Source organism: Hemiscyllium ocellatum, chromosome 30, assembly GCF_020745735.1.
Source record: "Hemiscyllium ocellatum isolate sHemOce1 chromosome 30, sHemOce1.pat.X.cur, whole genome shotgun sequence".
NCBI lineage: Eukaryota > Metazoa > Chordata > Chondrichthyes > Orectolobiformes > Hemiscylliidae > Hemiscyllium > Hemiscyllium ocellatum.
Genome location: NC_083430.1, coordinates 36,560,929 through 36,587,602, shown reverse-complemented (window position 1 = coordinate 36,587,602; position 26,674 = coordinate 36,560,929). Strand labels below are relative to the sequence as shown.

The following is a 26,674-nucleotide window of genomic DNA, read 5'->3' as shown; positions in this document are numbered from 1 at the left end:
AATCTAATTGGTGACAATTGTCTCCTGACAAGCATGGATCTTGCTCTAGAAGTTGAGCGTGTACATTGAGTTGACACTATACCTCTTATTTTAGTGCACAATATAGTCTGCAGGCGAGATAATGCACCAGAAAATAATGTATATGTTAGGAGTGATTTAATAAAGAAAACCGAGCTCTTTTGGTTGTTGTGATAGTTGGCCAAAAGCTGAGAGAAACTGGTTTTGAAGAGCAAGACCTGACCCGCTGTGATCTGCAGCATGTTTTTGTTTTCAGGCCTATTCAAAGGTTGGATGTAACTTTTGGGTGGAGGAATGGACAGTCTGTTATCCTCTCTTTCCACACTCCTCTCTAGCTGGTGGAGATAGTCCATGCTGATTCTAGTAATACACTTTTAGCACGATCGGTAGGCACCGGCAGGCCCGTACAGAGTATATCTTCGAGTAAAAAGTGAGGTCTGCAGATGCTGGAGATCACAGTTGAAAATGTGTTGCTGGTTAAAGCACAGCAGGTTAGGCAGCATCCAAGGAATAGGAAATTCGATGTTTCGGGCCAGATCCCTTCATCAGGTTCCTGATGAAGGGCTCTGGCCCGAAACGTCGAATTTCCTGATGAAGGGCTCTGGCCCGAAACGTCGAATTTCCTGTTCCTTGGATGCTGCCTAACCTGCTGTGCTTTAACCAGCAACACATTTTCAACCGTACAGAGTATATTAATGACAATATTATTTACATAATTTACTTGTTTCCTTTATTCACCGTATAGGATTCGATCAGCTTTGCCTCTCTATAAAGGAGACGTTATATGTTTGACGTAGCAATGTCTCCTTTTCGTTGAACTAGAAGGGACGGCCAACAAATCTTTCAAACCCATTCGCCAACTCCCGTAATCTAAGAACTCACTCAATCACGGAGCGATACTTAGCGGTGCGGAAGTGAAGTCATTACCTTCGATCACTGATTTGTTCACGAACAACAAGACCTCTTCCTGTTACAATATTGAAAGTTTCTATTTTACATACGAAAGGCTGGAGAGCAAACTTGGCGGTTTTGGATTTTAAGCTGAGAGAGGTGTAAGGTAAATATCGGAATTGGGGGAGGAGGAGCGGCTAGTTCTTTCCTCATCTGTGTGTGAGTCTCATAAAGAACATAAACAAGCTAACTTTTTGAGGACAAAAGATTCGGCGCCGCTCTGTTTCTAGCAATGACACAATTGAGTCAGTGTCGTGCAGTCCATTGTTTCTTGAGTTCAATTTTGTTTCTGAATTAAAACAAGTAGAAAGTATTTAGTGAGTTGTTTTTGCAGTAGGGTGTGGGACGGTTGTGGAATGTCTGACATGTTGTGATACATTGTAGCAACTTGTTTAGAACGTTGTAACATTGTCTCGGAATGTTGACTTCACCAGCGCTCGAAATGTTTGATACAGTGTCTCTAGGGTCTCCTGAAACTGACAAGTGTTCTTCCCCTGTGACCCTCCCCCTATGAGATTGACTTGGTTTCTCCCTCCCTCTTTTCTCTAATTGACGATCAGCGCATGGTCTCCCTCCTGTTACAAGAGGGAGTTTACTGCCGTTTCCTATTTGTAATATCTTCAAAAAATTCCGCCCTCTTTCTTCCACAAAGTTATCCATGTCGCTTTTCTACAAATTAATCCAGTTAAAACACTTAACGGCGGGGGCTGATTTCTCTCGCTGTTGCGCCCCGTGTGTTTCATTTTAAATCGAATGGTCTTCTCCCCCGGGGCAGAAGTTTGCAACAGCTGGGGCCACTTCCTCTCTCAATCTGTTTCTGGGCGTTTGGAATTTGAAAAGGACGCCCACATGGGAAGAGTGTAAGATAGCTTTGTCAAAAACAGATCTCCACTTTCCTCTCTACTCTCCTCAGCACGTGGGTTCATAGTTATTTTGATAGTCGGCTCATCCCAGCAAGAAACCTTGCGTTGATTTGAGCGAAACCAGGGAAAGCAGGTCGACGCATCGAATTCTCTTATTGACGCTTTTGAATACTAAATATTTTCTCCTGTCTGTAAAAAGATAATTTTAGAATAGATTTCCTGCAGTAAGGAAGCAGGCCCTTCGGCCTAACAAGTCCACACCCGCCCTCCGGAGGGTAACCTACCCAGACCCGTTCCCCTATCTTATATTTATTCCTGACTAATACGCCTAACACTACGCTAATTCACCTAACCTGCACATCTTTGGATTGTGGGAGGAAACCCGCACAGACATGGGGAGAATGTGCAAAATCCACACACAGTTGTCGGAGGCTGGAATGACGCTGAGGTAGCAGTGCTAACCACTTTTATTCTAACTTTGAAGGTGATCTGCGTGGTAATCCAGCAGTCAGGCTAATGTTCTAGAATTAAAACAAAAACTAGCATGATGGAGACCGTTGTTTTAAAAACCTATCTGGTTGACACAGGGAAACCTGTCATTCTTACCTGATCTGGCCTGCATATGACTCCACAGCCAGTAACTGCCCTCTGAAATGGAGCTAGCAAGCCAGTTAATTCCTAGCAATTAAGGATGGTCAAGATGGTTCATAGCTCCTTGAGAGTAGAGTCGCAGGTAGATAGGATAGTGAAGGAGGCGTTTGGTCTGCTTTCCTTTTTTGGTCAGAGTATTGAGTACAGGAGTTGGGAGGTCATGTTGCGGCTCTACAGGACATTGGTTAGGCCACTATTGGAATATTGTGTGCAATTCTGGTCTCCTTCCTATCGGAAAGGTATTGTGAAACTTGAAAGGGTTCAGAAAAGATTTACAAGGATGTTGCCAGGGTTGGAGGATCTGAGCTACAGAGAGAGGCTGCACAGGTTGGGGCTGTTTTCCCTGGAGCGTTGGAGGCTGAAGGGTGACCTTAGAGGTTTACAAAATTGAGGGGCATGGATAGGATAAATAGATAAAGTCATTTCCCTGGGGTTGAGGAGTCCAGAACTAGAGGGCATAGGTTTAGGTTGAGGGGGAAAGATATAAGGGAGACCTAAGGGGCAACGTTTTCACACAGAGGGTGGTACGTGTATGGAATGAGGAAGTGGTGGAGACTGGTACAATTGCAACATTTAAGAGGCATTTGGATGGGTATATGAATGGGAAGGGCTTGGCGGGATATGGGCCGGGCACTGGCAGGTGGAACTAGATTGGTTTGGGATATCTGGTCAGCATGGACAGGTTGGACTGAAGAGTCTGTTTCCATGCTGTACATCTCTATGATTCTATGAGTCTAAATACAGTACTGGCCTAGCCAGAGAGAGCCACATCCCATGAACAAATTTTTATTTTGAAAAAACTGAGAGATTGCATAAACCTAACTTTTGTTAGCTTCACTTTTTAGAAATTTAAGAAAAAATCCAACAAACTTTGACACTCAAGCCAGCCAAGCTGAGACAGTGAACATCAGGGTATGCCTATACAAACAAGTCAGTGACATTTGTCCATGTTTCAGGGTCACTTGAATGTTTGGAAGATTGAGATGGACAGACTTTCATTGGCAAAGTTTGAGGTGGTCAATGACACCAAACTGTGGTTAATACAGGGAGGACTGCTACAGAATACAAATAGTAGAACAGGCAGGAGGCTGGAAGAACACAACAAGCCAGGCAGCATCAAGCCAGAAGTTTAAGTTTTTGGTGTGACTCTTCTTCAAGATTGGTAGTGTGTAGAGGACAGTGTAGCTCCCCCTATACCCACCCCCCAGTCCTAAAGAACGGTGGCACCTGAAATATAGACTTCTCCACCTCCTGATGCTGCCTGGCGTGTTGTGTTCTTCCAGCCTCCTGCCTGTCTACTTTGGATTCCAGCACCTGCAATTTTTTTCTTTGTCCCGAACAGAGTACAAAAGACATTAATAACTCGCAGAATGACTCTGTGAATGATAACTGAGGTCTGATCACAGTCCTGATAGGAAGACTAAGGATGTCAAATGCCCCTTGGAAAATGTCTAAATACTATCTGATCCACACCTTTTTTACGCACGTACTATTCATTATTGTTCCCTTTGTGGTTTTGTATTCTTGAGTGAGAGACATGGGATAAGGGAACACAGGAATTTTAGGGGTACAGACCAAGAAAAATAGCAACACTTTAGCAGAGCAATTCAGAAGAATGAGCAATAAAGGGTGACCTTGCCATTTGACATTCACATCTTGAGAATGATTATATAAAACTGGAATAACTGCAACATGAGTAAATTTTTTTCAATAAGTTGGGTGTGGGGGAGCTAATGGGATTCTGTATAAGGGAGGGAAAAAAGCACATGACAACAATCTGTAGTCCATTTTATCAGTTTAAGATATTTGCTGGCTCTGTGCCACTATAAGCAGCATCTTTACCATCTACGATGTTAAGTTTAAAAACTGTACCTTTGACACAACAAAACATCCAAAGTAACACAGGGCAATTAATCAGAGAACTAGACAGAACCAAAGATGGAGATAGAAAGGTTGGTGAAAAACTTGGTCAAAGGGACTCTGACAGGCTTTAAGGAGAATAGAGAAGCTAAGGAGAAGCTTCCAAAGCTTGTGGTCCAAGTATCTGACCATGCACCTGCTAATGGTGAATTGAAGGAAATTGGGGTTGGGCAGGCGGGATACAGAAACTACTAAAATTACAGGAGTGTGAGGTGTGCAGGACTGCTCATCAGAAATAAAGAAGAGTTGAAGTCCTGGTGGAATCTAAACACAGGATGAACATTTTTATTTTAAATCAACTTGTCACATTGGAAGCTGGTGTAGGTTTGTTTACACTGGTATGATGGGTGAGTGAGACTTAGCACAAAATAGGATATGAGCAGCAGAGTTTTGAATGAGATAAATGTTTTGAAGTGGTGACTGTGAGCACCATGGCCTGTTTAAAGAGGCAGGTTTGTGTAGCTAAAGCTCCATAGCATCTTTACTATGGAAGCACCTGTGGATATGCATCCTTGTACAATGAGAAAGATTTCATTTTATTGCTATGTGCAGGCTTTTGCTGATTTAAATCTAAAGCTAATTGTGAATCAAAAGAAGAAAGAGTTGCATCGAATAGCACATTTGTGATCTGTTGTCACCCAAGTGCTTTTGAAGTTTGGTCTCTGTGTGATGAAGGAAACAGCAACCACTTTGTTCTTAGCAGATTGAGATAACGTCCAGATAATTTACTATTATTAGTATTGGTGTTAGTGGAAGAATAAATATCAGCTGGAATACCAGGCAGACCTCCCCACTTGTCTTCAAAGTAGTGTCATGGGAGCTTTTACATCCAGCTAAGGAGGTTGACAGAACCTTGGTTTCATGTCTTACATAAAAATAAACACCTCTGACAGTGCAACATTCCATCAGTCCTGCAGTGAAATGCCAGCAGGGATTTCTCTGCACCAATTCCTGGAATAAGTGTTGGACCTTCTGACTGAGGTGGGTGCAACTAACTGAACAGTGGCTGTCTGTAAAATAGGTGCTTTTCCTTAAGGAGGTTATTCTTATACTGTTTATTTTCTTTGTCTATATTAATTTCTATTCATGATTGAAATCTTTGTCTAGCTGGAAGGATGGGTAATCTTCTCACAAGCTACTGTAACAAGATATTGCATAGAAGTTGCTATCATCAGTAGATTATAGCTAATCTGTTCCTTTAAATGATGGACCATTCTTTGTTTGAAATCTCTCGCTGCCCTTACCCAAAAAATATGTATGGATTTTGTGCAAGTTCCCATGGCTCATGGAATTCACAGACTTTAGGAATCAGAGTTCCACAATTCTTTCTACCTCTTTGGGGGAGAGAAAAAGTATTGATTTTGCCGTGTCTTCCTCCACAGCGATCTCTCTGCTTCTCCAGTTACGATATTTTACCATTGGCAGCTGTGCCTCAGATGCTTGGTTCCTAGTCCCAGAGTTCCTCGAACCTTCCTGTATCTACCTTTTTTGCTTTTGGAATGCTCCATATATTCCGTCATTTTACTGAGCTTTTGGTCACCTGACCCAAATTTTCCTCCTGTGGCTTGGTATCAATTTTTTGTTGGATCACATTCTTTTGAATTGCTTTGGGAAATTTTATGGTGTTGAAGATGTTTCATATAAATGTAAGTTGCTTTTGAACAGGCTAGCCCCTTGTTTCTAGGGTTCCATCTAGAACTGCTGTTGTGTGTCAAGTCATTGAATCATTTAAAACACCTTGATCTGATCAACTTGCACTTTCTAAACTCCAAACCCCTTCAAGGAATCATTTACATACTTGTCTCTCCTTGTTTGTTTCTCTGCAGGGTTGCCTTAGGTCATGACAGCGCTACCGGGTGCTGGGCCAAGGGTCCCTGGCCTACACTCTCAGACTGCAGCGCCAGTCCCCCCACAGCAACCACCGAGTGCCGTGCGTGAGATCACATGTGTCACCCTCTGCAAAGTCGGCCAGGAGACTGTTCAGGACATTGTGGCACGTACAATGGACATCTTCCACTTGCTCCGGGCAACGCAGGTGACTGCCTTCTCCCTCCTTCCTTAATGTACTGCTCGTTGTTGTATTGAGCGATAGGACACCGTTGAATTCAGGTACAAAACATCTGCACCAATGACTTTCAGTTAAATTACAGCATAAGTTAGGCAGAGAGAGCATGAAAGACATTCTTTGTTGTCACAGCAGGCTTGTCCACTCATTTCAGGAAGAAAAGACTTGCATTCACATAGTGCTTTTCACCAGCTCCCAGATCATCTACAATATCCTAGAATCCTTACAGTGCAGAAAGAAGCCATTCAGCCCATCGAATCTGCACTGACTTCATGAAGGGCGTTGCAGACAGACCCAACCCCCTATTCTATCCCTGTCACCTCACATTTACCACGGCTGATCCAACTATTCTGAACATCTCCGGACACTACAGGGCAATTTAGCATGGACAATCCACCTAACTTGCACGTGTTTGGATTGTAGGAGGGAACTGGAGCACCTTGAGGAAACCCACACAGACACTGAGAACGTGTCAACACCACACAGATACTTTACTGCAGCGCAGCAATTCACCAAGGCATCTTCAACAGCACCTTTGACCTCAGTTAACTAGGACAAGGACACTTGCAAGTTCCCCTTCAAGGGGCACATCATTCTGGCTTCGAAATACATTGCCGTTCCTTCACTGTCCGAGATGTTAGTACACATCACTTGAGTTTGTGGGACTTGAACCTGTGCCTCCCGTTCTGGGGTAGGGACACTACCACTTTGCCACAAGACGGCTTTAGGCTTTATTAACTGTATGAGATTTGAGCTCTGTTAGTGTTTCCTGTTGAAAGCCACAAGCACCAGTTCTGTTTGCCTGCCTGCAAGTTTTAAAAAAGGAAACATGTAACCAGTCTGTTTACATCTGACATGAAATAAGTTCTCATAATGGTACAGTGACTGAGCCATACAAACCACAGGGATCCAAATATTGTAAACTATGAAGAGCCGTTTACCCATTGGTCAGAGAGTCGAGCCAAAGGACATGGTTTGTGCTTGAGGCAGGTGAAGTTTGTAGACAATTTGTGAAAAAGATTGACTAGGAAATGGCAGAAGCAGTTAATATTGGTTCGCTTAGATTTCTTTCTGAAAGTAACATGTTTGAGAAACAGGATGTAAGCAATTTCAGACATATTAAAAGTAGTGTGCTTGGATGGCAAAGAGACTTTGGGTCTATAGTTCCCAAACCAGCTTCATTGGGGTTCCCCTCCTTTTGTCTGGGTCTATTTAAATCTCAGTGTAAGAATGAAAAATTAAAGATACTAAAGTTGTCTGAGCCATTGCAGTTCAGGAAGAAGGCTGTCGGTCAGCAGAGCTTTGGATGGGCTGACCTTTTATAAAGGGTATAATTTCCACAACAGGTGAACTAAGGTAGGGGCTGGAGATGAGTGATATTATGAAGGTGGAAGCTGACCGTCTTTGTGATGAAAACGTTGTAGTGAGGTTTCTTTCATTATTTAATGAGATATGACTGTTGAGCATGGCTGATAGCCAAACTCCAATTTTCCTTTCAAGGATCCAGTGAATTCACTCGCCCTCATGGTCTTTGCTGATGTGTTTCCAGTATTTTGGCAAGCTGATACTGTTATTTAGCATTGCAAATGACCTGTGTGACCCAGGAAAATTCCAAAATGATCAAGTGCAATGATAAATAAAAACAAACCACTCACAACGTGGTCTCCTCTACATTGGGGAAATGAAGCACAGACTAAGTAACTGCTTCACAGAACACTTCCTTTCTGCCCTCGAAAATGAGGCTGAGCTTCCAGTTGCCTGCTGCTTCAACACCCCACGCTGTTCCCTGGCCGACATCTCTGTCTCAGGCTTGCTGCAGTGCTCCAGCGAAGCTCTTCATAAGTTGGGGACCCTGCAGCCCTCTGGACTCAATATTGCATTCAATAACTTTAGGGCTTGAACCCTCCCATGTCCTAGCCCCTATCTCCACACACCAGGCTTTGTTATCACACAGTACCCACTGTTAGCCATTATCAATCTCCATTAACAGCTATTCACCCTCCTTGCCAGATCATTATCTACTCCTTTGTCTGTCTAACTGTTCCTCTCTCTCTCTTTGGGTTCTCTCCCCATCTATTGTTTACTCCTGGCCCTCTTTCCCCACTCTCCCCCCCCCCCCCCCCATATAAACCGACATTTTCCTAGCTACCACCAGTTTTGAGGAAATGCCACTGGACTTAAAATGTTAACTCTTGATTTCTCTGCTCAGATGCTGCCAGACCTGCTGCACTCTCCCTTTAATTTCTGCTTTTGTTTCTGATGTACAGCATCTGCCGTTCTTTCGGTTTTTATAAAACATCCGGCTGTTTCCTGTCGAGTTGCAGTCTGAGATTTTGACCAGGAGATGTCGCAGTTGCTATATACTGAGCCACTTTGAGTTGGTGGAAACGGGAGCAATTTACAGAGCACATCCTGCGAATTACTTTTAATGGGAGTAGGATAAAGATTTTGAAAACAATAAATAAAATTCCGTGGATTCTGGAGACTTGAAATAAAAGCTAAACGCTGGAGAAACGCAGCAGGTCTGGTAATATCCATGGAGAAAGAATGGCTTCCTGTTTTGAGTCAAATGTGACTCTTTCGGATTTAGTACTCTGGGGAATAGGCAGATTTCCTGTTAGTGTGCAGCACAGAAACAGGCTTTTCAAATATTGAGTGTTTAAGATTTATGAATCCAGTTCAGCCAATTGGCTAGAACTTGCACACTGCTCCCCCTACACCCTTTCCTTCCAAGCATTTAATTACTTAGTTTTTTGACTCCAAAATCCCGTCCAGCAATTCTTTTGCATGTTGACCTTGAGAATGAGAGGCAATTCGTAATTCACTTTTAAAATTGCCTTCAATGAGTTTTAATTTGTAACCCATTGATCTAAAATTCGAAGCAATGTTTGAGGCACAGAACTTCCATCCCATACGTTCTTCCTTGCCTCTATCAAGTCACTTGCCAGCTGTTTTCCTTCAATACAACCAGGTTTCCTCGTTACAACTGAATCCTCTTCCGCTATCTCCTCTGTGCACATCTTGCTTGGTTCCATTCCGATCTGTCCCAGCACTCACTTCTGGTCAGTGTAAGTTGCAATTAATTGTATCAAGTATCGTTATATTAGAAAGCACAGCCACTGGAAGCTGAAATAAGAGCACAGAATTGGGGAACTAAGTTAGCTTAAAGGCACTCTCTCTTGTTCACTTGTTAGTTGATCACTTATTTAGAGGATGAGATATCCCTTGAGCTGCTAATCATCACAAGTTGCTAGATGTTTTGTCCCCTTCTGCCTTTAGCTTCAAGATCAAAGTATCTTTCCCTCATCACCACCGCCCCCTAGTGATTCTCAAATTATGAGCTGCATTTTCACATTAATTAGTCACCGAACACCTCACAAAGTTAGAGCTGGTACATAACATTGTAAAGATTCTCAAAATCAGAAAAAGTGACGTCCCTCAAGCCCTCCAGTTGAGAAAGGGCACAACTAGAATCACAAACTCTCATTACTGCAGCTGGTCAATTGTAATTTAATGTTCAAATTTAACAATCTCGTACCTCCCTCTTGACAACTTTCTTTCTCTCCCTTTCTATTTGATTTGATTCTCATTCATTATATTTCCTTCTGTTATTCCTCTAGATATTTTCTAATCGACCTGTTTAGAGATGATACTACAACACCTCTGGAACAGGTGGGACTTGAACCCACACTGCCATTGTGCCACACGTACCCTCTGTTGTTCCTGTCTTTAATTCCACTGTTTAATGAGAGACATGATTGGTTCCATCAATCAAAGTTCTCAATATTGCTTTGCTCTAACCATCTTTATTTTTCAGCTCACACTTCTAAAAGATGGAGCCAAAACCTGTTGAATTGAATGGCGCCGGAACTCATGTAACATAGGGCAGGTGACCTGCCCATCCCCCCCCCAAGGAAAGATCTGAGCCACCACTTACATGTAGACCTTGTGCTTTCTGATGTAATAACAGATTTTGCATTTCAGAAGTTTTAGAAGAAACAGAACTACTGGACGTCTAACATGCTGTGAATGAATGAATGGCCTCACCTACACCTTTGTGCAGACCAGAGTTGACAATGTTTTCACAATATAGGGACAGGATTATGCAATTCAATTACTCGAGCCTGCACTGTCACGCACCGAGATTGTGACTGTTCTGCATTGCCACTCCATCTTCCACAGCATTAATGAACAAAAACCTATTGATTTTTTGTGTATGAAGTTTTGAACCAACCTCGACCTCATTGGCTTTTTAGTATTCCAGATTTCCACTATCCTTTGTTTGAAGAAATGTTTCCTGACAGCATCCCAAATGGTTTAGCTTGAATTTTTAAGATGAAACTCTTTTTTTTCTCTCAGGATTATCCCACTAGAGAAAATAGTTTCGCTCTCGCTCTCTCATGTCAATTTTCTTAAATGGCCATCCTTGGACAATCCCCTATTCTTCTGCGTTTGAGGGAATATAATGGTCAGCATTTCACTCTTTTAGCATTGGTATTATTGCTGTGAATCTGCACTGTGTTTGCTCCTGGGCCAGTGCAAACTAGCTGAGATTTCCTGACCTGCTGTAATGAAATCCCTGAGATCTCCATATCTGCTTTTGAGCTTGGCAGATTTATTATTCCAATACAGGGTGGAGTTTAACTACTCAGTCTCACAGTTCCTCCCACCACTCAGGGTTATCGTTCCTCCCTATGTACTTCAACCTGTTCAGAGATGTTATGACACGCATTTGGAGCATGTGTGACTTAATTAACTCTACAGCAGGGATGCTGTCGATACTCTGCTGTGAATGGACTTGGTCACTAATTAAAGGAATTAAAATAAACCCATCCCCTCCAGCATACATTAAACTGGGCTAATTGAGAGGTCATGTGAAATGTCTCTTGCATACTTCCAAGAAAAACCTCAATGCAGGACAGTGCCCCAAGGTGTCATTAAAGGAATATGGAGGTGCTGGTGCCTCTAATTTTTTTCCTTTTTAACAGGGTATTAGATAAATATTTGAAAAGTGCAATTTGATATGCATTCAGCCCTGCTGCAGGAATATGACCGAATACAGTAATCCACTGCTTTTTATAATCTTGTCTCTGCATCTTTTGCTACTTACCTAAAATTTTTCTACGCAGATCGCTGACTCAGTTGGAGGAACCAATTTCTCTGCTTACTGTGTGAAGTGCTATCATGATTTTGAGCTCTCATTAATGTTTCTAGCTGTTAAAAGAAAGACGCAAGAGGAGAGTATTTGAGAGAAAGATTAAAGGTGGCATTGAGTCACTGTGATTGGAAGGGCATGTTTGCATGTTGGGAATTTTAAGTTCTCCCTGTACCGAATCTGTAACTTACTACTTGTTTTTTAATGCAGCTTCCAAATGGAGTCACACAGAATCATGTGGTATATCAGGAGCGGTACAACAAACTGCAGGAGCACCTACGTCAGCTTACCCTGCTCTTCAAGAAACTGCGGTTGTTATATGATAAGTGTGGAGAGATGTGTGGAGTCTCTGATGTCTCTGTTACAGAGGTAGCTAGCAACAAACACACTGCTTTCTTTCGAAAAGGCTCACTTTTCAGTGCAAACAATAGGCCGAGGAAATTGAAATGAAGTCTGGAGTTAATGGGCCGCACCCTCTTTTCAGTTTTAAAATGAATGATTACTTGTCAATCTGGACCAGTCGGTAAGACTAAAATTCCAAAACAGGGTGTAGTTTAACTATTCAGTCTCACAGTTCCTCCCACCACCCAGGGTTATAGTTGCTCCCTTATGGATTTCAATCTGTTCAGAGATGTAATGGCATGCATCTGGAGCATGTGTGACTTGAACCTGGGCCTCCCAGATTAGAGGTAGGGGACACTAACAATGCACCACAGGAGCTCTTAAGTGCTCAGATTTAATAGCACTCGCCACCTGTCTCCTTGTAACTTTAAACATATTAAACTGAGTGGTGCGATTAACCAGATGTTAACAATGCTGAAGGAAGGGCAGGTGTTGGTCAGCCAAATGGAAGGGGATATATCAGATATTGCAGAATAGTAGCAGGGCTCAAAGGGATGCTATATTCATAAACCTGATCTGTATTTCTATGGTTTAGAAGTTGAGGATCTAATTGAGGTGATTAAAATGATCAGAATTTAACTGAGTAGATACGTTCAAACTATTTTCTCTGCTGAGGGAATACAGAATAAGAGGATGTAGCCTTAATGTTAGGTGATGTCAGGAGCATGGTTTGATACAATAAATATAATGGAATTTGAAAATCTCTTGCAAAATGCTCTGGAAGGTTGTGGTCAGATGAAACTTGCAAGACTATATTGAATTTTATTTTGTTAGGTTAGGGAATTTAGGAATGTGAAGTTACAGATCGGTGTTCTCAATAGATGGGGTAGCAGATTTGAGCTAAATGGCCTCTGTTCTTGTGTTCCTTTACAAAGTCTGCTTTCTATACTTTCCGTAGTTAATTCCATTCGTGGGTGAGGAGTCCTTCAGACCTTCAGATCTTCCGAATGTTGGTGGTTTGGCAAACAAGGAGTGCCAGGAAATCCTCAAGGTAAAGTGGGTTAAATCATGGCTTCTGCTGTTCACATCATTGCTTTCATGAACATGAGACATAACAGGAGGGCTTTGGATAAAATCACCACCGACCGAGCTCCGTCTCAGAAATCCCCAGACTCTCTACCTCCAGGTTTTTGAAATAATAGCAGCCAACCCGAGACATTGTCCAGACAACCTGAGGACTTTGTTTAAAATTAGCAAGTTGCTGTGATCCGGAATGCAATGGAATGTCTGAAAGGTTGAACATTGGAAAGAGAATTGAGTAAAAATAACAACAAACACAAGATAAGCTGAATCAATAGGTGGGGAAATGAGCTGTCACCCAGGTCTTCTGAGTTCCAAACTGTCATGCAACTGGATGGTTCTCCACTTGTACCTCCTTTGTTCCATTCTCAATCTGATCTGTGCTGTGTTTTCAGCTACTTTGTCTCACTCTGTCATTTCAGGGAGATGTTAATTCATTGTGCTTTGAGTTGTATTCCAGAGTTGAGCCAGTTGGTGAGTCTATATTAAAGGGTCTATCTGTGTTACTTTCAAGCTGGATGAGAGGTTAGTATTTAGCCCAATGAATATCTCCTCTCCTTGTGTGACTGTAGTTCCAGTTATTTCAGTTAGAGAGTGCTCAGATTTTCATAAAGATTGAATTCCTCTATCCTGTCTCTATCTCTGAGTAGGAGTTGGTCATTAAAATACAAATAAGAACTGTGAATGTTGGAAATCTGAAACAAGAAATTGCTGGAGAAATGTGAAATCATGTCTCACAAACATGATTGAGTTTTTTGAGAAAGTAACAAAGAGGATTGAGGGGAGAGCGGTAGATGTGATCTATATGGACTTCAGTAAGACGTTCGACAAGGTTCCCCATGGAAGATTGATTAGCAAGGATAGGTCTCATGGAATACAGGGAGAACTAGCCATTTGGATACAGAACTGGCTCAAAGGTAGAAGACAGAGGGTGGTGGTGGAGGGTTGTTTTTCAGACTGGAGGCCTATGACCAGTGGAGTGCCACAAGGATCGGTGCTGGGCCCTCGACTTTTTGTCATTTACATAAATGATTTGGATGCAAGCATAAGAGTAGTAAGTTTGCAGATGACATCAAAGTTGGAGATGTAGTGGACAGTGAAGAGGATTGCCTCAGATTACAACAGGATCTTGACCAGATGGGCCAATGGGCTGAGAAGTGGCAGATGGAGTTTAATTCGGATAAATGCGAGGTGCTCCATTTTGGGAAAGCAAATCTTAGCAGGACTTAATGGTAAGGTCCTAGGGAGTGTTGCTGAACAAAGAGACCATGGAGTGCAGGTTCATAGCTCCTTGAAAGTGGAGTCGCAGCTAGATAGGATAGTGAAGAAGGCATTTGGTATTATTTCTTTTATTGGTCATAGTATTGAGTACAGGAGTTGGGCGGTCATGCTGCGGCTGTACAGGACATTGGTTGGACTACTGCTGGAATATTGCATGCAATTCTGGTCTCCTTCCTATCAGGAAGATGTTGTGAAACTTGAAAGGGTTCAGACAAGATATTCAAGGATAATGCCAGGATTGGAGGATTTGAGCTACAGGGAGAGGCTGAACAAGCTGGGGCTGTTTTCCCTGAAGTGTCCTAGACTGAGGGGTGACCTTATAGTAGTTTACAAAATTGAGGGACATGGATAGGGTAAATGGCAAAGTCTTTTCCCTGGGGTCGGGGACTCCAGAACTAGAGGGCATAGGTTTAGGGTGAGGGGGGAAAGATATAAAAGAGATCTATGGGGCAACTTTTTTATGCAGAGGGTGGTACGTGTATGGAATGAGCTGCCAGAGGAAGTGGTGGAGGCTAGTGCAATTGCAATATTTAAAAAGTATTTCAATGGGTACATGAGTAGGAAGGGTTTGGAGGGATATGGGCCGGGTGCTGGCAGGTGGGACTAGATTGGGTTGGGATATCTGGTCGGTGTGGATGGTTTGGCCTGAAGTGTCTGTTTCCATGCTGTACATCTCTATGAATCTAGGACTCTAAATCCTTCAGGTCTGGCATCATCTATGCAGAGAAAGCAGAGTCCACATTTTAGGCCCAGTAACCCTTCTTCTGAACTATTAGTAGCTTGGAAAAGGTTAAAAATCACAACAGCAGGTTATAGTCCAACAGGTTTATTTGGAATCACTAGCTTTCTAAGCGATGCTTCTTCAGGTGGTTGTGGAACAGAATCATAAGACACAGAATTTATAGCAAGAGGATTGCAGTGTCATTGAATGTAATATTAAACAAATTTGGCTTAAGTCTTTCATGTTTTAAAATGATCATGTTAGTTTTGGTTCCTTCATACGTAAATCCCAGAACTTTTTTAAAGTTACATTCTCAATATAGCTTTAACAAATAGATGCCATTTCAGCTCAGATAATGTATCGAAGTTTGTCTGTGTCCCAATATTAGGTCAGACTGATTCTATTTCTAAAGTGGGAGTTACAGAATCTTACATGGATTTATGCAGTTTATAAGCAAAATAAAATGTGATTTTGTAAGAACAAATTCACCCCACAAACTTGTGTGTGCGCGTGCAGGGGAGACTGAGTGTGTGGCTGTGGGTGTGAGAGTGTCTGTGAGAGAGTGTGTGTGTGTGTGTGTGAAAGTGTAATGGGATATAAGTCTGTGAGCAGGTGTAAGTGGGGGTGGTGGTGTATGAGAGAGGGTTTGCGCGAGTGTGTGCTTCTGTGTGTGTGCACGCGCGCGCATGCTTGTTGTGAGAGCGTATAGTGCAGTGGGGTCACATATAATGTGACATGAACCCAAGGCCCCAATTGAGGCCATCCTCTTGGGGTCTGAACTTGGCTATCAGCCTCTGCTTGGCCATTTTGCGTTGTTGCCTGTCCTGAAGTCCGCCTTGAAGGATGGTCACCTGAAGGTCTGAGGTCGAATGTCCCTGACTGCTGAGGTATTCCCCGACTGGGAGGGAACACTCCTGCCTGGTGATTGTTACGCAGTGTCCATTCATCCATTGCCGTAGCCTCTGCTCTATCTCGCCAATGTACTGTGCCTCAGGGCATCCTTGCCTGCAGCATATGAGATAGGCCACATTTGCTGAGTCACATGCATACCTGCCGTATACATGGTGGATGGTGTTCCCACATGTAATGTTGGTATCTGTGTCGACACTGACATGTCTTGCAGTGATTGCTATGATGGGGTTGTACGGTGTAGTGGTTGATGTTGTCCTGAAGCTGGGCAGTTTGCTGTGAACAATCACTGCAACAAGCAAACTGCCCAGCCTTCAGGCCAACACCATACAACTCTGTTACAGCAGACGCTGCAAGATGTGTTAGAGTGTCGACACAGATACCACCAGCACATGTGGGGACACCATCTACCATGTACGCGGCAGGTACTCATGTGACTCAGCCAATGTGGTCTATCTCATATGCTGCAGGCAAGGATGCCCTGAGGCATGGTGAGACAGAGCAGAGGCTATAGCAAGGGATGAATGGACACCGCACAACAATCACCAGCCAGGGAACACTTCAGCAATCTGGGATATTTCACCTCGGACCCTTCAGGTGACCATCTTCCAAGGCAGATTTCGGGACAGGCAACAATGCAAAAAGGCCGAGCAGAGGCTGATAGCCAAGTTCAGTCCCCATGAGGATGGTCTCAACTGGGACCTTGGGTTCATGTCATACAACGGGTAACCCCACTGCACTATACAATGTCAGATATGCTGCACGTGCATGCTCGCAGACCCTCTTTCATATACTCACACATATGCCCCTCATGATCACATTCACACACACCCTCTCACAGACGTATACCCCAATACACTCTCGCACATACACACGCCCTCTCACAGAACATACCTCCACGCATACATCCACATACACACACACTCTGTCTCCCGCAGGCACAAGTTTGTGAGATGAATTTGTACTTGTAGAATTACATTTTATTTTGTTCAAAAAAAACTGCATAAATCCATGTGAGATTCTGTAACTTCCACCTTAGAAATAGAATCAGTCTGACCTAACATTGGGACACAGACAGACTTTAACCTCACATCTTCAAAGTATTATCTGAGCTGAGATGGCACCTATTTTAAAACTATATTGAGAATGTAACTTTAAAAAAGTTCTGGGATTCACATATGAAGGAACCAAAACTAACGTGATCATTCCAAAAGATGAAAGATGTAAGCTAAATTTGTTTAATATTACATGTCATGACATTGCAATCCTGTTTTTATAAATTCTGTGTTTTATGATTCTGCTCCACAACAACCTGATGAAGAAGCAGTACTTCGAAAGCTAGTGCTTCCAAATAAACTTGTTGGGCTATAACCTGGACTTGTGTGATTTTTAAAATTTGGTCCATTCCAGTCCAACACCGGCACCTACAAATCATGATTAGGAAAAGGCGGTATACATGTTGAAGACCTTGCGGGGAGAGTTTATTCTTCCCAAAGCCCCCTCCCCCCAATCACTTGTCTTTAATAGTATATACCACCTTTTCCCAACTGGAATTGAAACACTGAAGGTGCTTTTTCTCCAGGTGGTGCCAGACCTGCTAAGTTTCTGCAGCAATTTCTATCTTTGTTTCAGAAACTGCTCATTGTTGTATTTCCTGCTCTCCTCCTACCTCCTATTCTCATGTCCATCAGAATTCTATTCTCTGATCAACCAGTAAGTCGAGAATAATTGAATTAAGAGCAGCAGAGAACTACTGACTTATTCATATGCTTGCTGTACTATAAGTATTAAACTACAGTAGGTCATGCCATATACTTGGTCTTTTGTAAATGTCAGATTGTGTCTGTGTGTGATACCCACTCACATCGGACCATGTGTAATTTATGTAAAATATTGCTCATTAAGTTAGCTTCCTTTTAAATGCCAAGGACTCTTGTGCAGTATAGGCCTGAGCCAGATAACTCCCTAATTACTGGCTAATTCATGTCTGAAAGCAGATTGCAAATAATTAGTAAAAAGGTCAGCGTAATCATCATTGTGGAAAAATAATGCCAAGTGCTGCTAGGTCCTGGTGTTGATACATCTGGGTAAGTTCATTACCTTGAAACACTACATCTCAGAGTCGGATCTGGGGCTCTTAAGATAATCTAATCTATTGCAAATGCAAAAGAGCATATTGTTTTTCAGAAGGGACTTCAGTTATGTGAAAAGACTGTAGAAGTTAGGAGTGCTATCATCCATACAGAGAATATTAAAGTCAGATTTGATTGAGGTGTTCTAAATCACGAAGGATTTCAACATTTCAGGAAATAAGGGGGAACTGTGACCAGGAGCAGAAAGATTGGTAAGCAGTGAATCAAATTAAGGTGAAGAGTCAAAGAGCTGATTAGGTTTAAAAAAAATCCACTTCATTTGGAAAGCACCGACTGAAAGGGCAGTGCAAGCAGATTCACTGAATGCTTTGCCAAGGGCATAACGTAGAATTCCCATTCTTGTTTGAAAAAGCTGTGAAATCTCTAGCACCTACCAGAGAGGGTAAAGGGGATCTTGATTATGTCAGAAAAAGTGGCTAAAAGTTATTAAAAGGAGGAGGGAAATGGTGGCCTGATCTATCCTGGGTAAAGGGATTTCTCCTTGAAGACTAGTGAGTCCATGCAATTCTCTCATAGCAAACTGTTGCTACTAAAACGTTGGAGACCTTGAACAAAGATGTAGGTATAGTTCTTAGGATCAAAGGACAATGAAGATGGCGACAAAGTGGTAACAGGGTACTAAGCTGAATGATCATATTGAATGGCAGAACAGACTCGAGCGGCTGAAAAGTCTACTCTTGCTTCCACTTCCTATGTTTCTTAAATATTCTGTGTGCTTTTTTTTCCCTTCCTAGAAGCTACATCAGAAGAACCATGAACTGAAGCATATTATGGACCAGCTACGAAATCTCATTTGGGACATCAATTCAATGCTGGCAATGAGGAACTAAAATCCCAGCACAAATCCCCTTTTGTTTCAGAAACTGACCTCTCCGTCTGCATCATTGTAAACAAAAACTTTTCAAGTAGTTTTTTTAAGTTGTTTCTGCACTGTGTATATAATTTTTTTTATTTTACATTTATAGAAAAAGAAAAACAGAAAAAAAAGGGAAGGGGAAAATTAATTAGACAGATCGATGACTATATTACCCAGTAAATTTATACTGATGTTATGAGTCTTGGTGAAATTGTACATTATTTGAGTGTGTCAGCTGTGAGCTGATCCAGTTTATTTGTGCTGAAATTAATGGGGGTGAAAGGGTTTTGGCTGCTGTTTTTGCTAATGTTTTTGAAGGTCAGGGACAATACTGCTTTGCTTCTTTTGTGAAAGTCCACCACATTAAGTGCTTGGGGGAAAGAACAGTCCTGATGCACTTCCCATAGCAACACCATAACCAATCAGAGTCAACTTGCCTTTTTTGGATTTAAGCAAAGGCCTGTCTGTTCCCTGATTCATGGAAATGCCCTGAACTATTAGCATCATGTCCTTTCACTTGTTGTTCCCTTTTGAAATCTGATATTCTTGCATCTGACTTGATGCTATTTATCTTGCAATTATGCTGTTTTTTTTCAAGCAATACTTACATTTTGTACTATCAAGTGACTAGGTGAATGATCAGTGGATTTGCTTTGTATGTGCATGTTACTTACAGACAGAAATCAAATTTAGCAAAGTCTAACAACTCAAAGTAAAGGACTGCACATATTAGCCAACTACAGGGAGCTGGCAATGGCCTTAGGTAGGGTCATATAGCACAAAGACCCTTTAGCTCAACCTATCTAATCTAATCCCACTTTCTAACTTTTAGTTTGAAACCTTGAATGTTATGACATTTCAAGTGTTCATCTATTTACTTTTATAAAGATTGAGGTTTTCCACCACTACTACCCTCCCAGGCAGTATACATCCTCTGGGTGGAAAACACTTTTCCTCAAACCTTCTGTTCACCTTTAAAATTGTGGATTTGTTAGTAACCCTTTCACTATTTTCTATCTATGTGTCCATACCCCTCATGATGTTGTACACCGCTATTAGGTCTCCCCCACTCAACCATCTCTGTTCCAAAGAAAATGATCCAAGCCTCTCTTCAATCACTGAAATCCCCATCCCAGGCAACATCCTGGCGCATCTCCTCTGCATCCCTTCCAGTGCAATCTCATTCCTACCATTTTTTTTAGATTAGACTTACAGTGTGGAAACAGGCCCTTCGGCCCAACAAGTCCACACCGACCCGCCGAAGCGCAACCCACCCATACCCCTACATTTACCCCTTACCTAACACTACGGACAATTTAGCATGGTCAATTCACCTAACCCGCACATCTTTGGACTGTGGGAGGAAACCGGAGCACCCAGTTTTGGTGACCAGAACTGCACATAGTACTCCAGCTGTGGCCTAATCAAACTTTTTGAACAGCTCTAGCATAATCTCTCTACTCTTACCATCTACAACTTTGATTAGTAAAGGCATATGCTGCATTAACCATCCTATTAACCTGACCTGTCAGGGATCTATAGACAAGCATCCCCAGATCCCTCTCACCTAGTATCCTATCATTCATTTGGGTACTCCTTTCTCTTGTTATTACTTCCTAAGTGCATCACCTCTCATGCTCAAATTCCATTTGTCCAACTTGTCTAGCTTGTCTCAAAATCCCGACAGTGTGCAAACAGGCTATTCAGCCCATCAAGTCTGCGCTGAGCTTCCAAAGAGGAGCATACCATCCAACCCCCATAACCCCAACAAACTGCACATCCTTGGATGCTACAGGACAATTTCAGCATAGGTAAACCACCTAACCTGTACATCTTTGGTCTGTGGGAGGAAACCCATGGAGACAAAGGGAGAATGTGTGGAGTTTGCACAAACAGTCACTAGGCTGCAATCAAACCTGAGTCCCTGGCAAGGTGGGCAACAATGCTGACCAATGTGCCACTGTGTCACCCAGTAATATAATCCTGTAACCTAAGACCTTATGTAGAAATATTCAAGTTATCAGGTTGTTTCTGTTTGGATTTCATCAATCAATGAAAAGCATTTATTACATTGATCCTTTTGTTAGCTGAATTACAGAGCACAATCTAATGCTTGTCACAGGTCAGTCAATTTTATCATGATAGTCAGGGTCTACTCTGCATTCAGGAGGGTGATGACTCTCTGAAGACTCACCTCACAATCCATTGTTCCATCAGGCCCAGGGAGTATTGGTATGTTTGTATCAACACCTCCACATCAGGGACAGGATCATGGAGGGTCACGTTTCTTGCCTGTCTAACTCAGCAAGCTCCCAAATGTACATATGGATATTAGTCAAAGATGGCATCAGGCTTGCTTGTGTTGCCATAGGTAGGCAAATAGCCAGACAGCACTCTTTCCTGAACTGGCACTGAAAGAATGGCCAATTGGATGAAACATGAAGTAAGATACCCTGTAACACATTAGTGGAGCAGCCCACCACGATGAGCCAATGATGGGGGAAGAAGTGCTACTAAAGAGAACTATTCTTGACAAAGGGCATACCTTTGTTGCCTTGTTTCATTTGTGAATGAATAACCTAAAATGATTTTTCAAAAAAAATGACTTGTTTGCTATCCCTTATCAGCAGACGCTTTTGCTGATATGCATTAATGCCTTTTTATCTGCAGACCCAACTATTAGATTAGATTACTTACAGTGTGGAAACAGGCCCTTCGGCCCAACAAGTCCACACCGACCCGCCGAAGCGCAACCCACCCATATCCCCCTTACCTAACACTACGGGCAATTTAGCATAGCCAATTCACCTGACCTGCACATCTTTGGACTGTGGGAGGAAACCGGAGCACCCGGAGGAAACCCACGCAGACACTGGGAGAACGTGCAAACTCCACACAGTCAGTCGCCTGAGGCTCCAATGTCTCCTGCCCAACTTCCGATAAACCACCCTCCATAAATGTGAGTTCATATGAAAACCCTGTTCTAACACAAAGACCAAGTCATCAGCAGCCAGCTTACAGGCTTGGAGGAGATATGTGATGGATAATGGCCTTTTGGTTTTAAAATACTAGTTGTTCAAAGTCCTGCCTATCTGCTTTCCTCCAATTTGAGCATTTTGACAATTATTGCTCCATCATGGGCAGCCATATCTTCAGCTGCTCAGTTGGAGTTTCTTCATCTCCGTGTCTCAAAGTACTCCTTAAAATCTCTCTCAGCAAGGGTTAGGTCACCCTGTCTAATATCTCCCATGTGGCTCCATGCCAAATGTTCTTTGATTCTGATCCAATGAAGTACATGTGAATGTTTTACTTGGTGAAAGTTGTGACTAAGTGTTGGTGGTGGAGGGAGTGGATGCTTGTGGATGTAGTGTCAATCAAGGGGGCTATTTTGTCCTGAATGTTGTCAAGCTTCTGGAGTGTTGTTGGAGTTGTACTTATCCAGGCAAGTGTGACTATTCAATTACACTCCTGACTAGTGCCTTATGATGATGCTAAGGCCACGAAGTGAGTTACTTGCTGCAGTATTCCAAGCTTTATATGACAAGACTGGTTGAGTTTCTGGTCAATGGTAACCCTGAGGGATGCACTGATGGTAAGGAATAGTGGATAACTTATCTCTTATTACAGATAATCGTCAGGTATTTGTGTGGCATGAATGCAACTTGCCACATGTCAGCCCAAGTCTGGTTATTGTCCAGGTCTTGTTACATTTGAACATGGACTGTTTTAGTATCTGAGGAGTCACAATGGCACTCATCAGTGTACATCCCCACTTCTGACATAATGATAGAGGGAAGGTCATTGATGAAGCAACTGAAGATGGTTGGGCCTAGGAAGATTGCTGTAAATACTTCAGCCTTGTCTCTTGTACTGATGTGTTGGGTTCTTCCATCACTGAGGATGAAAATATTTATAGTGCAGCCTCCTTCAGTGAGTTTAATTGTCCACCACCATTCACAACTGCATGTGGCAGTACTACTGAGCTGAGATCTGATCTCTTGGTTGTGGAATAGCTTAGTTCTATCACTTGCTGTTTATTGCTGTTTGCCATGCAAATAACCTTGCTTTGTCGCTTCACCAGGTTGACACCTCATTTTCAGGTAAGCCTGGTGTTGCTCCTGGCTCTTCTATTGAACTGGTGTTGCTCCCCTTGCTTGATGGTAATGGTTGAGTGGGGGAATATGCTGGTCATTAGTTTACGTGTTGTGTTGGGGTATGATTTTGCTGTTCTTGCTGGCCCACAGCACCTCATGGATGCCCATTCTTGAGTCGCTGGATCTTTCAAAGTCTGTCCCTTTTAGCATGGTAATAGTGCCATCCAGCATAATGGAAGGTATTCTCAATGTGAAGGCAGGACTTCATCTCCACAAGGACAGCATGACGATCACTCTTACTGGTACTCTCATGGACAGATACATCTGCAGCCTGGTCCCTTTCTCTGAATCAGCTAGATAGAAGTCAGGAAGAACTGTACTCAATTTGTCCAGTTAATTAACATAAACTCAATTGATCGCTACCATGAAATTGTGTGATTAGGTGATTCATGAATTGATGTTCAAGTTGCTAATATTTTACACATGGTTTATCTTGTGAGAGTCAAGATCAGAGTGGTACTGGAAAAGCACAGAAGGTCAGGCAGCGTCTGAGGAGCAGGAAAATCAACATTTCGGGCAATATCTTGTGAGAGACCCAATTTGATTTCTTTTTTGAACTAACATCTTTCCATTGAGACTCACAAGTTCTTACTACACCTTATACATCACTTCCACTAGGGACAATCATTTAGATTTCTGAATCTCTCAAATACTGGACTCTGTTTTAAGTAAGGAGGAAAAAGTGAGGTCTGCAGATGCTGGAGATGCAGATTCCTGATGAAGGGCTTATGCCTGAAACGTCGAATTTCCTGTTCCTTGGATGCTGCCTGACCTGCTGCGCTTTAACCAGCAACACATTTTCAGCTCAGTTTTAAGTAAATCAACTGCAAACCAATGTTAATAATAATCACAATCTAGAGGGATTGATGCAAAGTACTTCTCTTTTATGCATAACACAATGGATGGTCTAGTGCCTGTCAGCTTTATTTGATTCATTTATGGGATGAGAGTTTTGCTAGTAAGACCAGCATTTCGTTCTACATTCCTAACTGACCTTCAGTGCAACATCGTTGGAATCCTGAAGTTGATTGGTTCTGTATATCTCACTCCTGTTGATGAATATCTGAAACTCTTGGTTGGAATGCAGCCTTTGGTGATGCATACATTTTAAATCATATTTTAGTTATTCTGTTGGATATGCTATACTGAGTCGTGTTTGCTCATTAACCCTGTGCTCACTGACCTGCAGTTGAACCTGGTATAGCTACAAAATTAGCACCGTTATTTAAGTTAAATTTTGTTTGATAATAGTCCTATAAAGTGATTTGAGATGCTTTACTGCATTAAAGGCACTATATAATCTCAAGTTTTTGCAAGAAATGTTTCTTACTGACATTAGTGTGGTGTACAGAGAGTACAGTGTTGAGATGTTAAATTGGAGCTCAATCTATTGCCCACTTGCTACTTTTTACTGTGTAGCTAGTTCATATGTCCAAACCAAAATCTTCCACTCAATCAATTCACCTCATTATTTTTTGTGGTGCCTTAGTTACTGTATTGCACACATCGGTTAGTTAGCTGGACAGCTAGTTTGCAGTACAGATGATGACAACAGCATAGGTTCAATTCCTCCACCAGCTTAGATTACGAGGAAGTACTCATCTTCTCAACCTATCCCCTTGCCTGAGGTGTGGTGAACCTTGAGTTAAATCACCATCACATTGTCTCTCTCTAAAGGTGGTAAAAGCCTATAGTCTGATAAGACTATGCCGATTTTCCCTTTGTATAAAAACAAAGACTGCTTTTAGAAATGTAGAAGTTGACCATTGAACTTCAAACAGCATTTAATTAGATAATTGGCCATTTCTCCATCCACCGTAGCTTGGTTCCATTCCTTTCATACATGTTGAAGAGAAGTCAGGTCATCTCTGGTCTTAATTTTTCAATTCATTCCCCCATCTCCAACAGCTTTTTGACAAAGACCGTCCAGGGATTCACTGTCCTGTTCCCCAAAGAAATGCTTCCTGACCTCGGCCCTGAAAGGTCTGACTCCAATAGAAAAGCTAAACCTTCCTATTCTGGAGTCACCTATCGGAGTTTCTATCTACATCATCAAATTCTTTGTTATTTCGAACACCACAATTAGTTCATCCCTTAATTTTCTGTATTTACAGAATATACTGTCTATGCAATAACCTCAAAATTTAGACCTATGTTGGATTAGTATTAACAGACAGACACAATAACATGATTTGGTAGTTTATGTAATCAAGTGAGAGATACTCAGGCTAGAACCTAAATATGGGGTGGTGGTGGTTAGGCCATTGGTTTATAGAATATTGTCTAGTTTTGGTGCAAAAACAACATGTAATTTATAACAGTGATAACCAAAGGGTATAAATTGAGGATAATTAGTAAACAAAAACAAGGAAGATAGGAAAAATCATCATATAGTGGGTGTTACAATGATTTAGGATACATGGATGTTAGAAGCAGATCCAATACTAATGAAATTGGATAAATACTTGGAGATAAAATTGTAGAACTATGGGGTAAAAGCAGGCAGAGTAGGGTGGATTACATAGCTATGTCTAAGAATCAGCACGGACACAGTGGATTGAGTAGTTGCCTTTTGTGTTATATAGGAATTAGGACCAGGTGTAGACTTCAGCCCCTTGAGCCTGCTCTGCCATTTACGATCATGATTAACCTCATCTTGGCCTCAACTCCACTTTCCTGCCTGTTCCCCACAACCTTTTAACCTCTTACCAATAAAAAAATCTGTCTATCCCCTGCTTACCTTTTATTCAGTATACATCCAGTGCACTCTGGGGTAGTGAATTCTACAGATTCAACCATATTGCCTAATTTTATATTTGCATATGAAGTAATTTGGGACATATGTGAGCAAGTATATTGTATATGGTTTTTAAAATTGTACATCTACTAGGAAATATATTGCAGTTAATTATAGATTGCGACTGCATAACAAACAAATGGAACCCAGAGTAGACAAGCAGGACGCTGGAAGAACACAGCAAGCCAGGCAGCATTGGGAGGTGGAGAGGTCAAAATTTTGGGTGTAACTTGGGGTGGGTGTAAGGGGAGACACCGGTAAAGTGGGGGGTGGGGGCGCGTGGGGTGATGAGGTTGGGATAGGTGAACACTGGTAGAGTGATCAATGGGAGGAATGGATCCAGTTAGTAGCTGGAAGGAAGGGACAATCAGAGGAATGTAAAGGGGGGGGGGGGGGGGAGTTGAGGGAAGGGAAAGGAGGTTATTTGAAATTGGAGAAGTCAATCTTAAGTCCTCTAGGCTGTAGGCTGCCTGGGCAGATGATGAGTTATTGTTCCTCCAATTTGTGGTCTGATTCGCAGTGGCAATGGAGGAGGACAATTTCATTCTGGCAGGTGTTAATTACAGGTTGCGACTGCATAACAAATAAATGGAACCCAGGCCAATTTCATTCTGGTTGGTAGTCCTGCTTTCTCTGTACCGCTGGGAAAAGGAAGATGCGATAGCATACAAATAAACAATCAACAGACCATTTCAGCACATCCAGAATTCATGCCTAGTGTCAAAGGTTTCCTGACAACTATCAGGAAACAAGATGAT

At 42.2% G+C, this 26,674-nt stretch overlaps 1 protein-coding gene across 1 annotated transcript; it reads left to right on the top strand.

Moving 5' to 3' along the window:
* Nucleotides 1-967: 967 nt before the first annotated feature.
* On the top strand, nt 968-24,446 carry LOC132829970 (mediator of RNA polymerase II transcription subunit 30-like). The gene is made up of 5 exons (XM_060847405.1): nt 968-1,075; nt 6,230-6,438; nt 11,834-11,992; nt 12,924-13,016; nt 18,844-24,446. The coding sequence occupies exons 2-5, from the start codon at nt 6,244-6,246 to the stop codon at nt 18,937-18,939; spliced, it is 543 nt and encodes a 180-aa protein (XP_060703388.1). The 5' UTR covers nt 968-1,075; nt 6,230-6,243; the 3' UTR covers nt 18,940-24,446.
* The last annotated feature ends 2,228 nt before the right edge of the window (nt 24,447-26,674 follow it).